The sequence below is a fragment of the Coloeus monedula genome (assembly GCF_965178545.1).
Source record: "Coloeus monedula genome assembly, chromosome: 4".
In the NCBI taxonomy this organism is placed as follows: domain Eukaryota; kingdom Metazoa; phylum Chordata; class Aves; order Passeriformes; family Corvidae; genus Coloeus; species Coloeus monedula.
In genome coordinates, this window is record NC_138784.1 from 1,821,155 (window position 1) to 1,841,097 (window position 19,943).

Here is a 19,943-nt window from a genome sequence, read left to right on the forward strand (position 1 = left end):
AGTTTCTCTTCCCCTTCCTCCCAGTTTTTTTAACACACAAAGGAAGCCCATAATAAAAGGGCTCTAGTATCTTCCTTAACCACCTTATTATCTGTCTTTGTACCTCTTAACAAGGTCATGGTTATGTGCAGAGAAATCATGGTCGGCTTTTGCTACAGCAGTTGTTGCTGCTGAACAAACTGGGGTGGAAGAGCAGGTGCTCCGTTGCTACATGAGAACTATAACTGTAGCTATATAATCATTCTCTAGCCATGTGGTGATTGTCTTCCTACCAGACATCACAGCATCACTGTTACAGAAAACAGGTGAAATCATGAGAAGGGTTACAACATGGCTTCAGCCCAGTTTGTAATTGCAGGTATTCATGCTTCTACTGTAGCATCAGCAAATCTTGTCCACCTTGCAGCCTGAGAGCAGATCCTTAGTGGAAAATGGATTTCGATGCCTGTGTCTCTTACTTTACCTTTCTTTACTGTGTTTCTGGAGTATACACCATACAGGCTACTAGCACTTCCTTTCTCTTTGAGAAGAACTTAGTGTGGGAAAGCAGGCGATTTCTTTTGTGTGTGGAAGTGGCCGTGCAGATTCTCATTTAGTGTTTCATAGTAGATATGGAGAAGATGGTTGTTTTTGTGCAGTGAAGATTTGGAGAAGGAAGAACTGTTTTTATAGTGTCAGCTAAAGCAATGCAGGAGGGGAAATTCCCTTAAGACATCCGTACCCACTTCAGTTGTCTTAACCTTTTTGTGACGAACTAGCTGTCCCTTATGGTCCTGTACTGTGGCTTTTTTCTGTATGTGTTCTTGAGGGCAATTGATCACAGACTTCAGTGTGAGTGGCTGACAGTCTGTACCTGGCTGCTCAACTACACTGCAGCTTGCAAGGGGCTGTTTTAAAGGATGTTGCACTGATCAGCTGAGCTGAAAATGCTGAACTGTTCAGAAACTGGTTCATGAACAACTTGGGTGCCGATGCGATGTGGACAGTTAAGGAAGGCTATTTAATGCTATCCATCATTTTGTCTCACTCTGTCCTAGCTGACTGGTACTTTCTTAGAGAAATCAAGCTAATTAAAGTGAGTTTGTAAGTGAAATAACGTACTACTGGTTTGACAATAAGATATCAAAGTTATCATAGGGCCTAAAAGGCTGCTTATGAAAATTGCTATGTAATGAAGCCTTAGCCACTCATTCAGCAGGATCCATCTACTTAAATTCAGCTGATGGGAACCTAGCAAAAAGGTCTCTTGAACCTATAGAATCCTGTTTATTTTCAACTCTTCCAAGCTAAAGAATTGCCTGTGAGATGACATCTTCCTCACTTGAAAGCCATGAAGTGTATCTGGATAAAGACTTCAAGCTTTGACATTCAGGTTTGTAAGACTGGGAGGAAGTACTGGGGGAAGAAGGATGTAAATGTTTAATTTCCTGTCTTCCTTACCAATATTCTTTAATACTTGAAAGACTGAAAAAAATAAAATGACAACATTCCTGATCTGCTAGTGTATCGAAATCAAAGTACAGTTTGAACATGATTCTTATTATGTCACTAGGCTATGAACACTTCCTATGTGAGGGGGCTGGGAGGGAAATTACGGTATTGTTACTCTGGAAATCCGTTTTGTTTGGAAGCTTGAATATTTATCCAAGTGCAGGAAGTGCAAAGTATTGTACATGCTCTTTCTGTGTGACATCACGTGATCGTGTGAAATGTTGCCAAAACAAATGGGGACCTTCATGCCAAGAACTGCTTTAAAGAGCCAAGTGCTTCCCACCACTGACAACTACCCTTTAAAATGTCAACAAAGCGTTATTTGCATTTTCAAAAGGGTTTCCTGGGAGAAGTTCCACTACCTTAATTGCTGAATTTTTTCCCACAATTTTTGGGTAGAAATCAAAAAATAGCATTTACTCCAAAGATTGATTAGCTTTTTTGCTAATTGAAGTTAGTAATGTGACTTTTATCATTTCAATACAGGTAATGCCAGGTTTTGAGTGTAGGAGCATAGAATTTGAAAGACTTGCAAAATGTCTGCTTCTAAGAATAGAGATGCTATAGTACAGGATTAAAGGTTAGAACTGGACAAATGTTATTATTGTGAGCCAAGATACTGAAATATCTCTTGCATAGCTAGGAGAAAAATGAGGAGCAGGGGAAACCTTATTGTTGTGTAGCTTTATTTAAGTAAAGGAGTGCCTACTTTTCAGAAGGAATGTTGAAATATTGCTTAAGGCCCAGAACCACAGATGATTGAGGAAGAGAAAAGGTTGTGCAAGAGCTCATTTTGTCTTGCATTAATAAGACTGATTAATATGTGTCTCTTGAAGATAAAAAAACAACCTACCAAAGGCCTCTCTATCCTAGCAGGGCAATGCTGAGCAACAACAAGTAGCTTGAACCTGAAGTTAATTTAAAAAGGCATACATTTTTAACAGGAAGACTGTGCTTTTCTTCTTACTGTAATAAACTAGGTGTGGAGGTAACAAATTCTCCATCTTTATCTTCAAAGCAAAAAATGATTTCACCTCTGGAGAAGGTAGCTTGTTTTAATAAGGTACTGGGTTTGACCCATTAGAATTTAATGAAGTATAATGACTTGAGCTAACAGGAAATCATTTAGTGGTTCCTTCTGGCTTTAACCTTATGATGTATTTATATGCAGTATTTGTAGGAGTTTTTTAGTTTTCATGCAGTTGCTTTAATTATAGGGACATGCTGTGTCAGCTAACCCTACACAGCAAGGTTACACAAGGTAAAACAAAACCAAACCAAAATTTAAAAAAATCCCTCATGATCTTCCTGTATCACAATCTGCAGTAATTCCCAAGTGAATTGATGCTGTGACTGCACTCAGGCACATCAGCAGTTCTCCTAGGTGTTAAAATAAGTCTAAGCAGTAATATAGTATATGCTTGTATGCAGTGGCTATATTTAAATTGCTTATGTAAATAGGATTATCAGTTCAGAAACACATACATTTTACCACTGTGGATGGACTCTCTGGGCAGCCTGATATTCTGGAATTGAAATGTTTCTATGTAGGCCAGTAATTCTTTGATAATCAGATAGTATTTTTGAGACTAGCTGGGAGCAACATGCCTGTGTACTTTGTTCTGGTAGATTTGTTCATACTCATGAAAAGTGATGTTGGTCAGACTTTTAATCAAAGTTCACAAACACATGTAATTTGGTGTACTAGAATGTGTTTGTGCCTGCTCAGTCAAAATCCTAATAAAGGTGTCCTGTTTGTCCCTATTCAAAGTGGCATCATAGGTCAGTAGTACGTAAGGGACATTTTAAGAATTTTCTTTCTAATTTTTCTGCAATAACTTGCTTTTCTGTTTTCAAGTTGCTTTAAATTGTAAGAAGGTATCCCCTTTACTCCCTAAAGAGTTTTTGTTAAATTTTCAAGTCTAGCTGTAGAAGTATACACATTTTTTAGCCTACGGATTGGGATTATGCACCAGAACATTCTTGGACAGTGTGGAAAGTGTGAGTGGTGGGAGCTGCAGTGATTCCTTTTGACTGCTGTCTTCATAAGGTTTTAGACAAAAAGAGCCAAGTTTGTTTGCATTCTGAGGTTGCATCAAAAGTTAAGGACTTTCTGTCCAAAACAGGCCATCAGAGGTAAGCAGTGTTTAACCCACAGGCAGGAAACATTTCTGCTATGACTGAAGTATTTGAGAAGAGTGTGGTGGACTTCTGGTATTTCCCATTTAGCACCAAATGAACTGTTGGAGAAAGGGCATCTTTGAATATAGGGTAGAGTGGCTGCCTGTCAAGAAAGCTCCAGAAATACAGCTTGAAAAACAGAGCTCTCAAAAGGGTTGACTGTTCACTTACCCTGACTAAATTGCATATTCTAGGAATTGCAATGCTGTTGGACTTGGGACAGATGTGTAAATACAGATTATTTGGATTTATTCAGAAAACCCAGAAAGGCTTTTAACACACAAGTGCTTCAATGTTAAAGCAAGACAATTATTAACTGCACAGGCATGAAGGGATTCACTCTTGAAATGGGTTCAATTTTAATAAAAAGCTCAGGATTTACTCTGGTGAAGCATGTCTGGGATGTGCTGAATGCACCTGTATTGATTCAGAGATCAAATTGCTTTTCTTTTACTGTAAACGTTTATCTCAGTATAGAGTCACTTCTAAACCAGTACAGCAGTTTTTCCTTTTCAGGCCTAGCTTGGGTGGACAGATGTCTGCAGGGAATGCTGCTCATCTTTGTGTTCTGTAATGTCTCTGATGACTATAATGCATCTTTGGGACTTCTTGAAAAGTAAGGATGATGAGCACAGTCACTTAAAATATAAACCAAGTATTATGTTTAAGACAGGGAAAGGAGAAATTTAGGCAAGACTAGATTTAAAACATGGATTTCCAAAATTACCAAATACATACATACATCTTTTCATTATGGTAAATATCTAAAGCCTGCAAAGTCTCTTGAAAGTGTGCAGCAAAAGGAAGTCTCAAACTGCAGCTCAGCCATGCCATACAAACATTGGCAGTGTAACTATTGGTAAAATACGACTGTGTTAGCCCAACCCCCTGTATCAACACAACTGAATCAGGCAAGGAGGTCCTGTTGCAGGTAGGCTGTTAATTGTGGGGCCACACTGATTCCCTTGCAGCAATGTTCAACTGCAGTGTTGACAGGGATTTTCCTGGGAATGCTCCACCAGTAATGCCTTTTAGAGCCCAATCAAATCCTGAGGAGCTGAAAAGAGAAAAAATGAGGAACTGTGCTTTCAGAAACTGCCTTTTCCTCTTAGAAACACTTCTGCCTTTGAGCCATTTTGATGAAGAATGTTGAGATGAAGTTGTTTGTGCTTCAGAGCATAGCTGAGGTCAGGAAGAGGGGTATGGAGCCACCAGGGTGGTGAAGTCTAGGGACAGTTGGGTCTCTTTGGTGTGGAACTTGTAATTAGTGTTGAAAATTGCACAAGAAGAAAGAAGGGAAGGAGCAAGTTGCAGATAATTGAACCTTTGGGGAGCCTACAGAGAAACTGTTGGCATGGAGCTAAAAGTGATTTACAGAACAGACAAATACTTGTTAGATAACTAGAAGCAAAAATATAACGAGGCAGAGAGATGCACAGAGATGGATCTAGAGAGGGGAGCCAGGAGGAATGGGAGATGTGTGTTAAGTGCTGCACTTGTGTCAAAGGCTGCTTTTATCCTGAGGAAACATAGCCAAAATAGAAAACAAGCAGCAGCTCAAACAAAGCCAAAAAATACTCCAGTTGGCTCCTCTGGCAAAGAGTCAGTTTCTTTGAAGTGGGTATTCAGGGTGGGCTGGGAGACGTGTCCTGAAGCCAGCAGCAATGTCCAACATTGAAGGCTGGTCCATCAGGCAGTCAGCAGTGCCAGCTCCCTGTCTGAGTCATCTCCACACCCCACGGGCCCTATTCCTGCACCCCCACCTCCAGCTCACCTGCTGTTCTTCTCCCTGAAGGGGCAACCCCAGCATCTGCTGCCATACTGCACACAGTGAGGGTGAGAGGTGGAAGTCTGGGCATGTACTTGTGTGACTTGGGATGCTTGAGAATTCGGGAATATAAGACTGCAAGTAGACTTGAGATAAAAACAGTTAAGTGAGGTGGTTTTAAACATCACTGCCAGAATCTTATTCCTGGACATCTGTTCTTTCTGCAATGAATCAGTGGTCCAAAATAAATTATTTTAAGTACAGTGCAGAGCTAGTCAAATTTATGACTTCACTCTTTATTACACATTCAGATTAGTTTTGTTCCTTAATACTGTTCTGCTGTAACTATATTGTAACAGATAGCACCATGCCATAGTTATTTCCTTAAGCTTTTTCTCCAGAGACAAGAGCTTTTCTGCACTACAGCACAGTTCTATCAGGAAAAAGTTTGTTTCTTTAGAAGTTGACAATGCTACTGTTAGTCTTTACTTTCACTTTTCCCTTTCCTCCATTTTAGTACAATGTTCACTGGAGAAAAATGTGATTACTTATTTTAATACACAGCAAAGTGCAGTTGTTATTTTTCAAGCATAAGGTTGTTCATTAAAGAAATGCAGACAACTTTCTGCTAAGAATACATCATTCAATTCTCATTCTTTAAATGGTAAACAAAGTTTCATTTAGATCTGTATTTACTACACACTTCTCTTAGTATTTTCTGCCTTTTTTGGAACAAATATAAAAACTTAGTTTATTTCTCTTCATGCTGGATAAACCCCAGACCAACATACTCTTAACCAAAAAACTCTCAACAGTGTTGTGTTCTCATGAGTAGTCCTGCCTTGCAATGATTAAGCTGCCCACAGCTTCCCATTTTTAGTTGTGTGGGTACTGGTGGTGTCTGGCTATTGGCAGCTCTTTCTGTTTGCACTGGAGGAATTATTCCCCATTATTGAGGCTCAGATGATGGATGTGCATCTGCGGCCTCAAAGGAGGTAGGAAGGAGGAACGCAAGCATTGCATCCTCAAAAGCTGCACAATGGCCCTTGTCCCTGGGAGGCTGGGGAAGTCCAAGGACAGAGCCACTCCCCAGGCTCCCCCACCATGGGCTTTGTTTCCGACTTGAGAAGCACCTCTTTCCAGCTCTGCAGTGGGGTATAAACCCTCTGGATGTGCTTCCCTTAACAAGAGAAACCTCCCTAACACACAGCTTTGTGAGACATTCCTATAAAGGAAGCTCTCATCCCTTGGTCCATCCCAGCTGTGTGACAGGCAACAGCAGCATCTCTTGGTGCTGCCTGGATGCTGGGAATGTGCTGTTCAGCACTTGATGCCTGGGACTACGGATGCTGCTCCAGCTCCCCAACCAGTGCCAGCACTCTGCCAGTGTCAGCCTGTCCCTGCTGGGACTCAAACCACTGTTCTGTCTCCTCAATGCCATTTTAAAGGCCTTTGGCACGTTTTTTAACTTAAAGAACAGCAAGTGTCCTTTTGCACAGCCTCACACTTAAGAGTTTATCATCATTTCATTAATTTTAAAAATCACTTCAGCCTGAGGGTTTCTGTTCATGGTCCCACACAGCACAGGAGCTGCATCTGTGAAGGGGAACAGCTGCCACCACTGACCCAACACTTCCATCACACATTTTTGGAAAGGGGTAACTCTGGACTAGCTCCCCAGCTGGATACATGACGTACATCCTGGATGTTATCTCCCATTTTCCTTCACTGAGGAGGAATCCAGTCTGCAGCCTCCAGGACAGCTTGGTGATGTGAATGAAACCAACAGCATGGGAAGGACTCTCAGAAATCACTTCAAAAGTGTGCTGGAGGTATATAATGAAGCAGTAATTTCACCCAGGGAGCGTCCTGGTCTTCTGAGGAGGCTCTGACATTCTCCCGCTGAGGGGTCTGAACGTGTAACATCGCATCTGCTCTGCTGCTTCAGAAAGCAGGTTTGGAGGCTTCACCAGCCCTCTTCCTCCTCACCGAGCAACGCACTTCCAACTACATACAGCTGTTGCACCGGGTGAAAGACACTTTAAAATTGATTCAGCTGTGTGTAGTAACAGCGTGAATTGGAATCGTCCCCTCTCGTTCTACTCCCCTCCCGACAGAGGAGTTATCATCTCCTGTGCCCTCACCGGAGGGATCCACCGACGCTCCTGCTGGCACGGAGACCGGTTCTGAGGGGGTTTGGAGCCTCCTCCGCCACTGAGGCGGCTTTCTGTGGCCTGGGCAGGAGCTGAGCCCTCCGACAGCCCTGTCCCGGGGGATGGCCCCGCTGCCGGGCGCTCGGCGGGGCGGAGGCAGGTGCGGGGGGCGGCGGCAGAGCGGGGCCGGAGCTGCCCGCGGGGGCGGGCGCCGCCCGCACCTGGGCCCGCCCCGCGAAGGAGGGGTGGGAGCGGCGGGGCCGGCGGCGGGAGCGCGTCCCGGGGCGGCGGGAGCATGTCCCGGGGCGGCGGGGGCCCGGCGCCCTGAGCGGCGCCATGCGGGGCCGGCTGCTGGCGCGGCTGCGGCGCCGGAGGCAGCTGCGGCTGCTGCTGGCCCTGGGCGCGCTGGCCCTGGGGCTCTGGGCCGCCTACCTGGAGCTGGTGGCGGCGGCCGGCGGCGGGGCCACCCCGGAGCGCAGTGAGTGACCCCGGGCGCGGGGAGGGAGGGAGGGGAGCGGGGGGGTCCCGTCCTTCGCAGCCTGGCAGCCCCGCGTTCCCCGGCAGCCCCGCGTTCCCCGGCAGCCCCGCGATCCCCGGGAGCCCGTGCGCTGCCCCCGTTCCAGGCCGGCGGGGGACGCGGGGTGAGCGCAGCTACTGGGGTCTGAGCGGGGCTTTGGCCCCCGGCAGGAGACGGGCGCTGGGGGTTCACTTCCCTGCCTTTGGTCTAACGGCTCTCACCCCCTCTCTGTCGGGAGACCCACCCAAGTCTGACCGTGCTGGAACTGCAGAGCCCAGAGCCACGGCTTTGAGATGTCTCTCGTTCTTGGTGCCCTGGTGCGAACCTGGAAGGCAGCAGAGATGCTTTGAATGCGGCTTTGATGCGAGAAGTGTATGCAGAGCAGGAGGGAATGCATACCCGGGAGAGGCGCACCGCCCGCCTGCTAACGGGCTCGCTTTGTGCGAACTTTCGGGAGCACGGCAGGGCTCGGGCGAAGTGCGTTGAGCTGCTCTTTTCTTTCTGAAGTAGAGGAACATTCTATCAATGTCCTGTGGCTTTTTACGCTTCTCTTTTTTGAGTTACAGAAAGGTTTTGAATGGCTCGTGGTTTTGTAAAAGGCTGTGATGTTGCTGCTGCTTTTTAATAATATCAGTACTTGGTACTAATCTAATTTGAAAGTATGTTTTCAATTACATGTGAGTGCTTAACTATTGATATTTTCCAGCGTATTGGTCCTTTCATTACGTGTTATAAACCTCCTAATTTTCACTCCCACGAGTCAGGCTTGGTTTCAGTCTTAAAGCTTGGGACTGTGACTGTGCAAGGAGCACTATGAATGTCTACTTCTACAAAGTCCATTACGGGACTTCAACTTGTACAGTTGTTCTGTATAATACGTGATGTTACTGCTAAAAACACATATTTATTGTTCCAGCAGTGTAACAGATCTGATTTCTATCCTCTAGTAATAATCTTCTTTTTATGCCTGGTGGAATGAGAAGATGAGTTGTTCTACGAGTCCACTTTGCATTACATCTTTAACACAATCTCACCGTGCCTTTTACTGTACATCACTTTGGCAAAACCCCACCAAAAATGCTTAGAGAGGATTTGTAGAGGTGGGCAGAAGGCTTCTGTAGAAGCAAGGGAGAAAAACGCCTCAGAAGTATTTAAAATAGTGGTTATGAGGAGAGAGGGGCTGAGTCAGGTGTTTGGAGTTGTACAGCTGGTGGTCCTTTCACTGCCAGCAATGCAAAGGGAGAAGGAGGGGTGGGAGAAGTGGGCTGAGAGAGTGGGAACAGCAGAGATATGCAGGAAAAAACAACTTTCTTAATGAATTGAGTTCTTCCTCTTTGCTTTAAGACAGGGTTATTTTTACGTCTCTGTTGTAAAAGTAATTCTGTTTTAAGACTGAAACTGGAAACAGTGAGATTACTACAGTTACTACCAACCAAAACAGAACATGAGCAAAATAATTGCATTATATTAAAGTTCAATTATATAAAATTCCAGGTTCTCCCAAATCCACCAGAGACGTTGCTGTTGTTGCAAACAGAAGGTATTTAAATGCCGCTGGAAAGGGTGGGAGGGTAAAATCCTCTGGCAGGCAGTTCCTCACGGCTCAGCATCACAGAGGGCTGTGGTCACACTGGGCACTTGGTGTCATGTTTTCTTGGCTTTGTAGCCAGAATCCTGGAACCTGCTAACAGGAGGAAGGTTAATCTGTGACCTTCCCCACCCTTCCTCTTGCCCTACTACCTCTAAAAGCCTGTTTTGTTTTAAGAGAAATCAGAAATCTGAGCAGAAGACAAATAGCATTTGTTTTCTTTTGGTTGTTAAAACTAAGTAACATTTTCTTCTCTGGGGACAGGGACGGCTGTGTTTGTGACTCCATGTGGTGACTCTTCCCAGGATCCCAGGAAGATGATGTAGGAGGGAGTGGCTCTCCAAGCAATTAATACTTTTCCCCTTGTTTCTGCATTGTTTTCTGTTGCATGTCCCGGTTGGGAACCCTACTGTAAGTCACACCTGGGACCAACCAAGAGCTGCCACCTCAACTTAGCTGATGCAACAGCCTCCCCAGTTATTAACGATAAAATACAAAAGCTCTCTCTTGGGCAACTTTTCTAGGCAAAAGGCTAAAAGGCTCCTCCATTGGGGCCAGAAAGATGAAAAACTGCTGGGTTTGGAAGATCTACAGGAGATCAGTGTTTCCATCTCCTGTGTCTGTAATGGAGTTTCTCTTTGCCTCCCTAAAAGGCACTGTAGAACAGCCTGTGTGTGGAAAGCCAGGTATGTTTTTGTCTTTCCAGAGAAGTGATTCTTCCTCTTGCAAAGCTGTAAGGACTCAGAGAAAATACTTCTTTTCCTCTCAGCCATACATGAGATAGAGCACAAACCCCTCCGATGCCCCCACACCATCCCTGCTCTCAAGTCAGTGCCTAAGAACAAGTCTTCAGGCATGGTGGATCCTCCCAGCTTTATGTTCCTCTCCTCCTCTTACCCCCCAGACCAGTGTGTGGTGGAGAGAGCAGATGTCAGATGCCCAGGGGGTGGGTTTTTGAGTAAGTGATGCTTAAAAATTGGGGCCCTGACTGTCCTCTCTTGAGATATGTGCAGCTCTGCTGTGCAATGAAGTCAAGCATATAGAATAGTTTGGATAAAGTGAATAAGGAGTCTAGGAGAATATCCTGTATCCAGGATTCTAAGAGAATCATCAGTATCCATTGGCACTCATGATGCTTCATTACCGTGTGCTGTGAGAGTCTCTGGCATGAGGTTCACTTTGCTGTAATGTTAAAGTCAAAGGCTGAGGGATCAGCCTGAGGTGCAGAACTCGTGCCTGGTATACACCATGGGTTGGGATTTTCGTGTGCCAAAGTTGACTTGGGCCCATTTCTAGCTGTCAGGGAGGTCGGGATGGGCTGGACAGGCAGAGAGGATAGTATGGGCTCTTGTGAGTGATGGCTTTCCTTTGAAGGTGATGCTGGAATGGAAAAAACCCTTTTTTGATTTTCTTGTGATGTGAGTGTCTTAGGGTGGTATTCCTACATATTCTTCCTTGGGAGCCTTGTTGGCAGGACCATGTGCTCGTGGGTAGGAGGGTGTTTCTGTTGTTGTGGGGTTTGCCTTTTTCTTCCTTTTTATTTTTTTTTCTTTTATTTTAATTGAGCATGTTTGGCTGGCTTGCTGCCCTGTAGGTGTTTATAGGAATCTTAAACATGTTTACAGCTGAGTGAAGAGAAACAAGCAGGCTGATGTGAGCTGAAGATGGGCACACTCACCTCACACGAATTGTGGCCTGTTGTCATCCAGAACAAGCCGTAGCAGGCAGGACACTGCCTCCCTGCCAGGAAACCTGAGGAGCTGGAGACAGTCTGTTTACTCCTGCTGCTGACAGGCACTAACCTCTCTGGAGTGGGCTCTCCACTAGGAATGTTTTTCTCATCTTTATGAGCTGCTACACAGCACACTTTGCTCCTGCTAGAGATGGGGAGACTTTATTATTTCATGGGTGAATGAGGTGTTGGGGAGGGAGAAGACACAGAGGCTTGGAGAGCAAGTCCTGCATCGTGTCTTTAATGCTGTAATGCAGTTTGCTCGGCATCAGGGATGGAAGGGACAAGGGCAGGGAGAGGTATTTCCTCAGGGAAAACCCTCATCCCAACATACTGCTACTTCCCAGAGCTGCTGCAGTGCTGTTTGTATGGAGAAGGTGGTGGGTGTGACAACTCCTTCTGCTACCTCTGTTTTTCTCTTCTGTGCCCAGCAGTGCCTCATCTTGCCCACCTGTGCAGAAGGGTGTGCCTGAGGGAGCAAGGCTGATATCAGTGGGCTGTGTTTGCAGGCAGGATATGCAATGATCCCCCTTCGCTCTAAAATCTTGTGTCAACATAGTAAAAACAAAGCCCCATCCCTGAAGCAGCTTGGAGGTGAGGTCATTCCCAGCCATTGCGGTGCAGAATCTGTTTTTTCTGCTGCAAAGACCATGGTATTTCAGGAGTCTACAAATCATCTGCACTGATTTCTTTTATTGCAGGTGTGTATGTTGCACTGAGCCAGGCACAAGGAGGGTGCTCAGGATTAGAGTAGAATCGTGGGAGGTGCAGCTGGTAGGAGCAAGAAGTTGGAAGCCCCTTTCTTAACTTGCCTTTCCTGACTGCTTCAACCTACCCCTGTTCCTCCACATTTTACTGTTGCGAGTAAATAACACTGGGAGTGTGTTATCTTCCTATCTTGGACTGTGTTTGTGGTTTGTGTCTCACTTAGATTTTCAGACTGCTGCTTTTCTAACTGAGGAGTGCGCACTGCCACTCTCTGAAGTGGGAAATAGGAGAAGTTCAGAAGAAACCGTGGAAATGTGCAAATAGAGAGGTCCTTATGGCAAGGCTCCCCCCTAATGTACATCTACATTACTCCCTACATTAGCTCCCCCCTAATGTACACCTTCAGTACCCCTTTGCTTTCCCAGAACACTGGCTTCTCGTGCCTGCAGCATGCTGAGCTCTAGTCTTCAGGCACGTGCAGGTTGCCCGAGTACTGATGCGAGTGGGCAGTGTGTGTGTTTGTGTGAGAGCAGCGTCTGCCAGAAGGGTGAAGTTGGGCATTTAATGTCATGTATCAGCTTCCTCCTCTCGCCTGGGCGCAGGGACCCCTCAGGAGCACAGCCACAGCAGCAGGTTCACTCGCGCCACAGGCCGCCCGTGCAGGCCCGTGCAGGCCCGTACAGGCCCGTGCCGTCCCTCAGCCGCAGGGCTGCCTGCCCGGGCCCGCTCGCTCTCGCTCCTTCGCAGGGCTCGTGGAGAGAAGCGGGGCCGGGTGGCTCTCCAGTGGTGTCTGGAGTTTGTGCTTCCTCTCTGTGCAAGCTGCTAAGCCAGAGCAAGAGTTAACCCAGGCATCCCCCACTGCACCCTGTCCTGACTGAAGGGAGCGTCTGTGCCATGAAGCTTGCGTGTGGCATTTCTGTACGTGCAAGGACTCTTGGGAGACCTTTGCTCTCAGGGGTCTCTGCCAGGCAGCACTGTTCCCAAAGCACACTGTGGGGTGAAGGATGGGCCCTGCAGGTGGAACAGGGGCACTTCCAGGGGGTCAGTGCAGCGTCCCTGGAGCGTGACCAGAAGTTCTGTGGCATCCTGCCACACTGGCGTGTGCAAAGGGAGCCAACATCCCCAGCCCCATATTCACAGCACAGACTGCTCTCACAGGCTCCAGGGGAGAATCCAGGGTTAGAGGGGATCTAATGTACTACATCCCCTGGTAGCTTGGTTTGTGAGGTTCATTGACACACCAGGGGGAAAGCCCAGGCCTCAGGCTGCCTCTGCCATGCTTGTCCTGGGCCAGTGAACCCCTGCACTGCTGCTGGGGCAGTGCTGCAGGTAGGTTGCAAACCTGGTGCTTTTTCACCACTTGAAGTCAGCTGGGTGTTTGTTTCTGTGGAACTTGGCCTGCAGTTTGTCTGGCCTCAGCAGATCCCCAAATAATTTGCCAAGATTACATATTACCTTTATTTACAAACTCCTGTGTCATCTCTTCACGTACTCGTGTTAACTGACAGATTTATGTAGTGGTGTGCCAAAACAGCATGTATGCATGTACACACCTTCCTGTCTTGAGTTGGACGGGGTTAGGATAACTTGGATCTCAGAGGGGTGCCCTCCTGTGCATCTCCCCCACACCACGGGCTTGGCAGAGGAATGATTCTGTCTTCTGGAGATGTGTTTCTGTGTGCTACAGTGGCAGAAAGGCTCTGCCTTCTCTCACCTGGAAATTCAGGCAGATGTGAGAGAAGATGGACATCATATTTCATCTGGTGGTTTGAAATTACTGGCATCTGCAGGATGGGAAAAGGCAGGATGCTCTCCTGAGGACAGAGACTGCCTTGTAGGTTGTGGCAGTTGGGAATGGAGTAATGATGGGGTTCTTTCTCCAGTGCTTACAGTGCTGGCCTCAGGAATTTATGGGGTTCTATATTTTGTTGAGTTTCCCTTTCCTATTTGTTCTTGCACTGCACTGACGTTCCCTCTTACAGTCACTTCCCAATTCCATTGCTGTTTTTAGGCTTGCAGTAATAGCTGAGAAGGACTTTCCAGAAAAGGAAATAAGCTGGCTTATTTACACGTGGTGTGAGATTTCAGAAAGACCCATGTGCTTTGGGTGGAAACAGTTGTGAACCTGGTCCTCGGATACTCACCCTTTTCATGATGTTGGAAATTCACAGTCTGTGTGTGTCATGAGCCAAGCTAAAGTACACTGGGACCTTGAGCAGAGCTGCTCTGTATTTCTGTATTCCTGAGAAGACTTTCCCATGCCACAGTGCAAAGTCCTTGATGTTCCTGATCCGGAGAGAGTTCCTGATGCTTTGAGATGCTTAGATGGTCTGGGATGATGCTGCCATTAAGTTCTCCTAAGACATCACAGAAGAATAATTCGTGTTGCCATAATAAATAATTTAAGTCAACTACACAGAATAATAATATTTGAGTAGTCAGTCTTTAAGATCTTGAATCATTTCAGACAGTACAAAGCTTGTTGGGTGGACTTGAGTCCCCTTGAAGCATCAGTGTCCCATCACTAATTCTGATTTTGTAATTTCCTAAGGCTTAGTTATTTCAGCATCCTGTGACTATTTCCCATTTGAGTTGTTTCGGGGGTTTTTTGAGGGGAAAAGAGGTCAATGTGGGGTTTTTTTCCCAACTTCTAAAACAAGGGGATTAAACTGTCACCGATTACTTTGCATTGCAGGTCTTACACCCTTACATGGCAAAATTGTCCCATCTGGGGCTGTTTTTCCTTTTCCATGTCACTGTTTTCCATCAGAGATACAAATGGAATATCCTAGGCCTTTGCATCATCCATGGGGCTTTCCTTTCTCGCTCATTTCCATCTCAGTGACCTTGTTAATTTCTGACAGTTCAAATATTCTTGGGTTGTTTTCTTTTTCACCGGTTGGAAATTGACAGCCAATGCTAGTCAGTAATGTAAAAACACTGAGTACAGATCAGAGACTTGACTATAGCAGGCGTGTTATCTTTTTTGACTTTTTTTTCCTCATGCCCTCTGAATTGTGAGCATTAGGAGCTAGTAGCCTTACGTGGTAGCCTGTGTTTCACTGAAATGTGTAAATCCACGCTCACTAAACAGTAGTTCATTGTCACATGCTGTTGTATTCCATTTACCAGTAAAAATATTTGCTCTATGTTATCACCTGTGATGGCTGCAAATTGCCTAGTAGAGCTCTCTTGGAGTGAGGATAATCTGCATTTGTGATATGTGTATTTTTTCCTGCCATTCTAAATAAGTCTGCTCCTACCTTTCTTGAAGAGGCCACTTACTTATTTCCATGTCATTAGCGTGGGCTTGGCCCATATATTTGGAGTTGGCACCTCTGACAGCTTCCTCAGCGCTGCCGCTCGTTTGAGCCTAGCTGAGATATCTGCAGCCCTTCTCGTAAATACTTCCCTTCCTAAATTAGTTTCATTTGTATTCCGTAATGCAATTTTCTGTAAAATTGCAGTAGTCATGTCTGGGTGCTATTAACCCCATCTGAGCTGCTGAACAAAATTTATAATGGGCTGAGAATATCCTGTCCAGACCACCCGATACTAATAGCCTCCATTACCTGCTGCAGCAGCAGCTCACTCTGCATTAGCTGCCACAGTCCATGCTTTGTTGTAAGCAGGCCAGTTGGGAGTGTTTTGTTTATTTTCCATCAAAAATGCAAAACAAACAATCTGCCAAAACCAAGTTTTCCCATCAAACATGACTGAACTATAATTTCCAGAGGTGTACCTTGGTAATAATTGTCTGCCTTACATAAGAAGTAAATAGCAATTGCAAAATGAGACTTCTCCTGTGTCTTGAAAACATCAGCGTGTGCTTGTATCAGGGTAAATTCTGTGAACAGTGATTATGCCCCATAGTCTGTACTCTCACACCAAGGGAGAGAGTAGTTAGCTGCATCCACTTGGAAATTCAAAATAACATCCAAGCCAAGGTGTTGAGAACAAAGGCATTTTAAGTTGTTCCCCAGATCATATGTTGCTTCTTTTTCTTCTTAGGGGAATAACAACAACAACAACAAAAAGGCAGTGAGAAGGTTTGTTTTTAAATCTAGAGTAGAGCAAGGGTGAAGCTTGAAGAGGAAGGAAACACAGGCCTGTGGATCTCCCTCCATGTCAGACTCCTCTGTTGTGCCAGCACAGTGGCCAGAGGGAGGCTGGGCCCTATCCCCCTTCCCCTCCCTCGGGGTGCCTGGGGGCACCACTACTGAATGTGAAGAGCTGAGAACTTGCAGGGAACTGGATCAGTGGGGAGCCACCAAGGACCACATTCCCCCTCCCCGTTCCCCAGAATACCCAGAATATGGTAGGGACCATCTCATCCAGGAATCCCAGGCGTGGGCTGGGAAGGAGGCTGGAGCCTAAAGCACCTGGGGGGAGGTGGAGAGCAGCCTCTGTGCCCAGGAGGCAGCAGAATGGTGTGATTCCCAGGAAAGGGGCCCTTAGCGCCCTCAGCCTCTTCCTTCTCCCACGCTAGACCACCTTTCATGCCACAGGTGTCCCAGCTTCCCGAACATCCTTGGCCATATGCAGTGCCTCATGTTGTGAGCCACCTCACTGCCTTCTGTTCTGGGCCCCATAAATACAGGGACTATGGCTGCTGGCCCACAACTCCCTGAGCTTCAAAGCCTTCTGTTTCCAAGGACGTTTAGGGCAAAGAGGTGTCCCACAGCAGCAAGGCAAGTGGTTGCCCGCTTTTTTGTGGGAAAGCAAATAGGGACACAGAGGAAGAGGGGAGATGTCATCAGCCACGTGGTAGCAATGTAAATATCTGAAAGGATCTAAAGTCATACGGGTTCTAGAAAGATTTTCGGTGCTAAACACAGCCTGAATGGTGGTTTGTGTAAAAGGGTTTTGCCAAGTTGATGCTTGGTTTGTCTCCGTGTGCTGGCTGGAGCACCAGCTGCAAGCACCTCAAGCCCCAGAAGTGGTTTTGTGAAAAACGAGGTTCACTCTCCTGTGAGAATTTAAAGGGTTTAATATAAAGACAATAAGAGACACATAAAATAAAGCAAAGGGATAACGGCCGGGTGCCTTGGCGCTCTGCCAAGAGCACACCTGATGCTAGAGGTGAGTCCTTTTTATACCATTTTTACTGTCTGTTCTCTATTCATATTAAAACTTTTCCTGGAGCTGTTCTGCATGGCCACTCCTTGGCTCTGCCTTTTTAGGGCATGCGTAGTCTTCTGCCTTGTGGTTTTATTTCTTTTGATTCTTGGGGTTGGGCCCGCTAGGTAAGAGTCGATGGTGGGGTGGATCTCTCAATTCTCCAGACAGTCAGGGCTGATTGCAGCTTTGGGCCTCTTTGTCCCCCGGGCAGAGCGGTGATAGCAGCTCTCGGACCCTCCTGGTTGCCCATTCCCCGGGCGGAGCAGCCTTTGGGCCCTTTTGTTCCCTGGACAAAGTGTTGATTAGCAGCTCCTTGGGCCTCATCCTCTGCTCGCTTGGAGGTTCTCTTACTTGCTCACACTTGCTAAGATTCTTGCTAAAAAGAGAGAAAACTACATCCACACAGCAAAAAAGCATTTCTAACATTATATAATATCTACCTTTATACTTTGTGAGAAGCCAATATTACATGTTTATAACAGTTTGGACCATCATTCTCCTCTCCCCTCTCAGGCAGGGGCAAAACCCCCTTTATACAGGTGTTTAATTATTCAGGGCCTAAGCAGTCAGGTTCGTGGGAGGAGGAGCATGGCAGGGCTTGCTTCATCGCCTCTTTCTGCACATGTGCCTGGGCTGCTCTGTGTCTGTCACCAATTCCTAGGGCCGTTCCTGATCCTGCTCTTTTTCAGCTCCTTCCTCAGTCAGGAAGAGCTTTGTAAGGTACATGGGTTGAAGGACAGTTGTACTGCTCCGTGTTGTGCTGTGTTGGGAGCTTATTTATCCTTGAAAAGATGTATTCTAATTCTGTCTCTGCTGTTTTGGTTACTTTTTCTTCAGGGAATTGGACACGCTTTGTGGGACCAGGGTTTGACAGAATTCAACCTTGATAATGGGTGTTTTCCTTTTCCCTGGAATTACTGGCTGGAGCTCATGGTCTGTATTTATTTGCTCACATTGCTCACCTGCTCCAGTAGTGGAGCTAAGATTGCCAGCACTGAGCCTGAATTTAATTTGCTTTTTCTGCCAGTGCCTTTCATCCATTGGCAGTTTCTCTGTTGCTGGCGTGGTGCTGCTCACCTGCACCTAGTCTGCAGCTAATAAATAAATGCCTCCAGCTTTCACGTTCCTTTCCCCTTTCTCTGAGCCCTCATCTTCATCCCTGCTGCTGCTCTGAAGAAGTCCAGGTGTTGCTAACACAGCTCTGCACTTGTGATTCCTCCGAACATGCCACCCTTCCTGGCAGGTCTTCCAAGGCGTTTCCAGGCGTGTCTCGCTGACTTGCACCTCTTGCTGCGGTGGGGAAGAGGGTCCTTTGTGTGTGCTGGTGGGGCAGGGGAAGGTGCACTCCCTCTCTGAACTCCTGCTGTACCCTGCCTCAGTCTGCCTAGTATTATTTCAGTTTGTCTGAACTGTTTGATCGCTGTCTGCATTCCATCAGCTCCAGCCATGTGGCCGATTTCCTCTGCTTTGCAAATTGTAATTGCTTTGCCAATTAACTCTGGGTCTTCCAGTACTCTTTTTTGAGTGCTTTTTCCCAAAACGCCATGCTTCCCAAAGAGCATGACTAGTTGGGAGTTTTCTCCTATTTTTCATTATTATTCTTTGTAAATTTTGTTTTCACCTTTTTCTTATAATTCTGTGTTATAAGATACCCAACATAGGCAGATCAAGGAGGGAAAGAAGCATTTTAGAAAATTTTGCAGCTCATGCAGATGTAGAGGAAGAAATAAAAGTAGAAGGTAAAACCAGCAGAAGAGGATGCATTTGGAAATACAGATGGCAGAAATTATTTAACAAAAGTAAGTAGTGGCCAAAAATGGGACGTGGTGAGACGAGTGTCAGAGCAGAGTGATCAGAAAATGCCAATGGCCACTAAAAAATTGTCACGTGGAAGGAGCTGAAGGCTAGATTAGAAACAAATACTTGGGATTTCAGTGGAGCAGAGGTTGGAATCAACAGAGATCAAAAAGAGAGATGTAGAAAGAAGGGGGCACAGAATAAACCACTGCCTTACGTTTAAAAGAGGTGGAGGAAAGTGCGGGGATAAAAGTTACAGAAGCTTGTAGGGATCATAAGCAGCTCTACCAGGAGGGTTAAGAATGTATTTGGTGTCATGAGGGTGTTTGGTGCTTTGAAAATCAGTAGCATGGTGGCTTTTTACTGTGGTTGGTGTCTGCCAAGACACCTGGTTCCCCTGTGTGGGGCCCTGTGCTCAGTGCTGCAGATGCTGCTCTTGGTTGGCAGAGTGTGGTTACCTGTTTTGTCCGGGTGTCAAACAAACGCTCAGCGCTTTGCCAGTTTTTTTGTGTAGAAAAAGGATTTGCTAGTGTAGTCAGGAATTTTTAATGTATCCCTCTTTATTTACAAAGGATGTAAAGTCCCTTTTCTCTAGGTACAGTGAAAACTGAACAAAAGATGCTTGGTTTGCACATAGTCCTATGGTTCATGGTCAGGTAGCATTTAATCCAGAAACTCTCTAATTTGCTGATGTTCATGCTCCTTCTGCTCCTTTCATAATCCTCAGGGCTCCCTTTCTGCCTTTCCATGCTTTTTGGGGGCTTTCCTCTTACACAGAGGGATAGGCATTGTTTGCTGGAACCAGTGCAAGTTTGCCTCCAGACACAGGGGAAAATTTGCCCTGCTGAGCCCCCACCCCAGGCACCGACTCCCACGGCAGGGACGGC

The 19,943-nt window shown here is 46.1% G+C and overlaps 1 protein-coding gene across 5 annotated transcripts in view; it reads left to right on the top strand.

Annotated features, from left to right (window-relative positions):
* The first annotated feature begins 7,867 nt into the window (after positions 1 to 7,867).
* B4GALNT3 (beta-1,4-N-acetyl-galactosaminyltransferase 3) overlaps positions 7,868 to 19,943 on the top strand; it is a 64,806-nt gene continuing 52,730 nt past the window's right edge. For all 5 annotated transcript variants that reach the window (XR_014226354.1, XR_014226355.1, XR_014226356.1 and 2 more), the window contains exon 1: positions 7,868 to 8,071. Coding sequence is in view for 2 of the 5 variants with exons in the window: in XM_082280470.1 (XP_082136596.1) it covers positions 7,930 to 8,071 (142 nt within the window). In the remaining 3 variants the exon portion in view is untranslated. The remainder of the gene's footprint in view (positions 8,072 to 19,943) is intronic.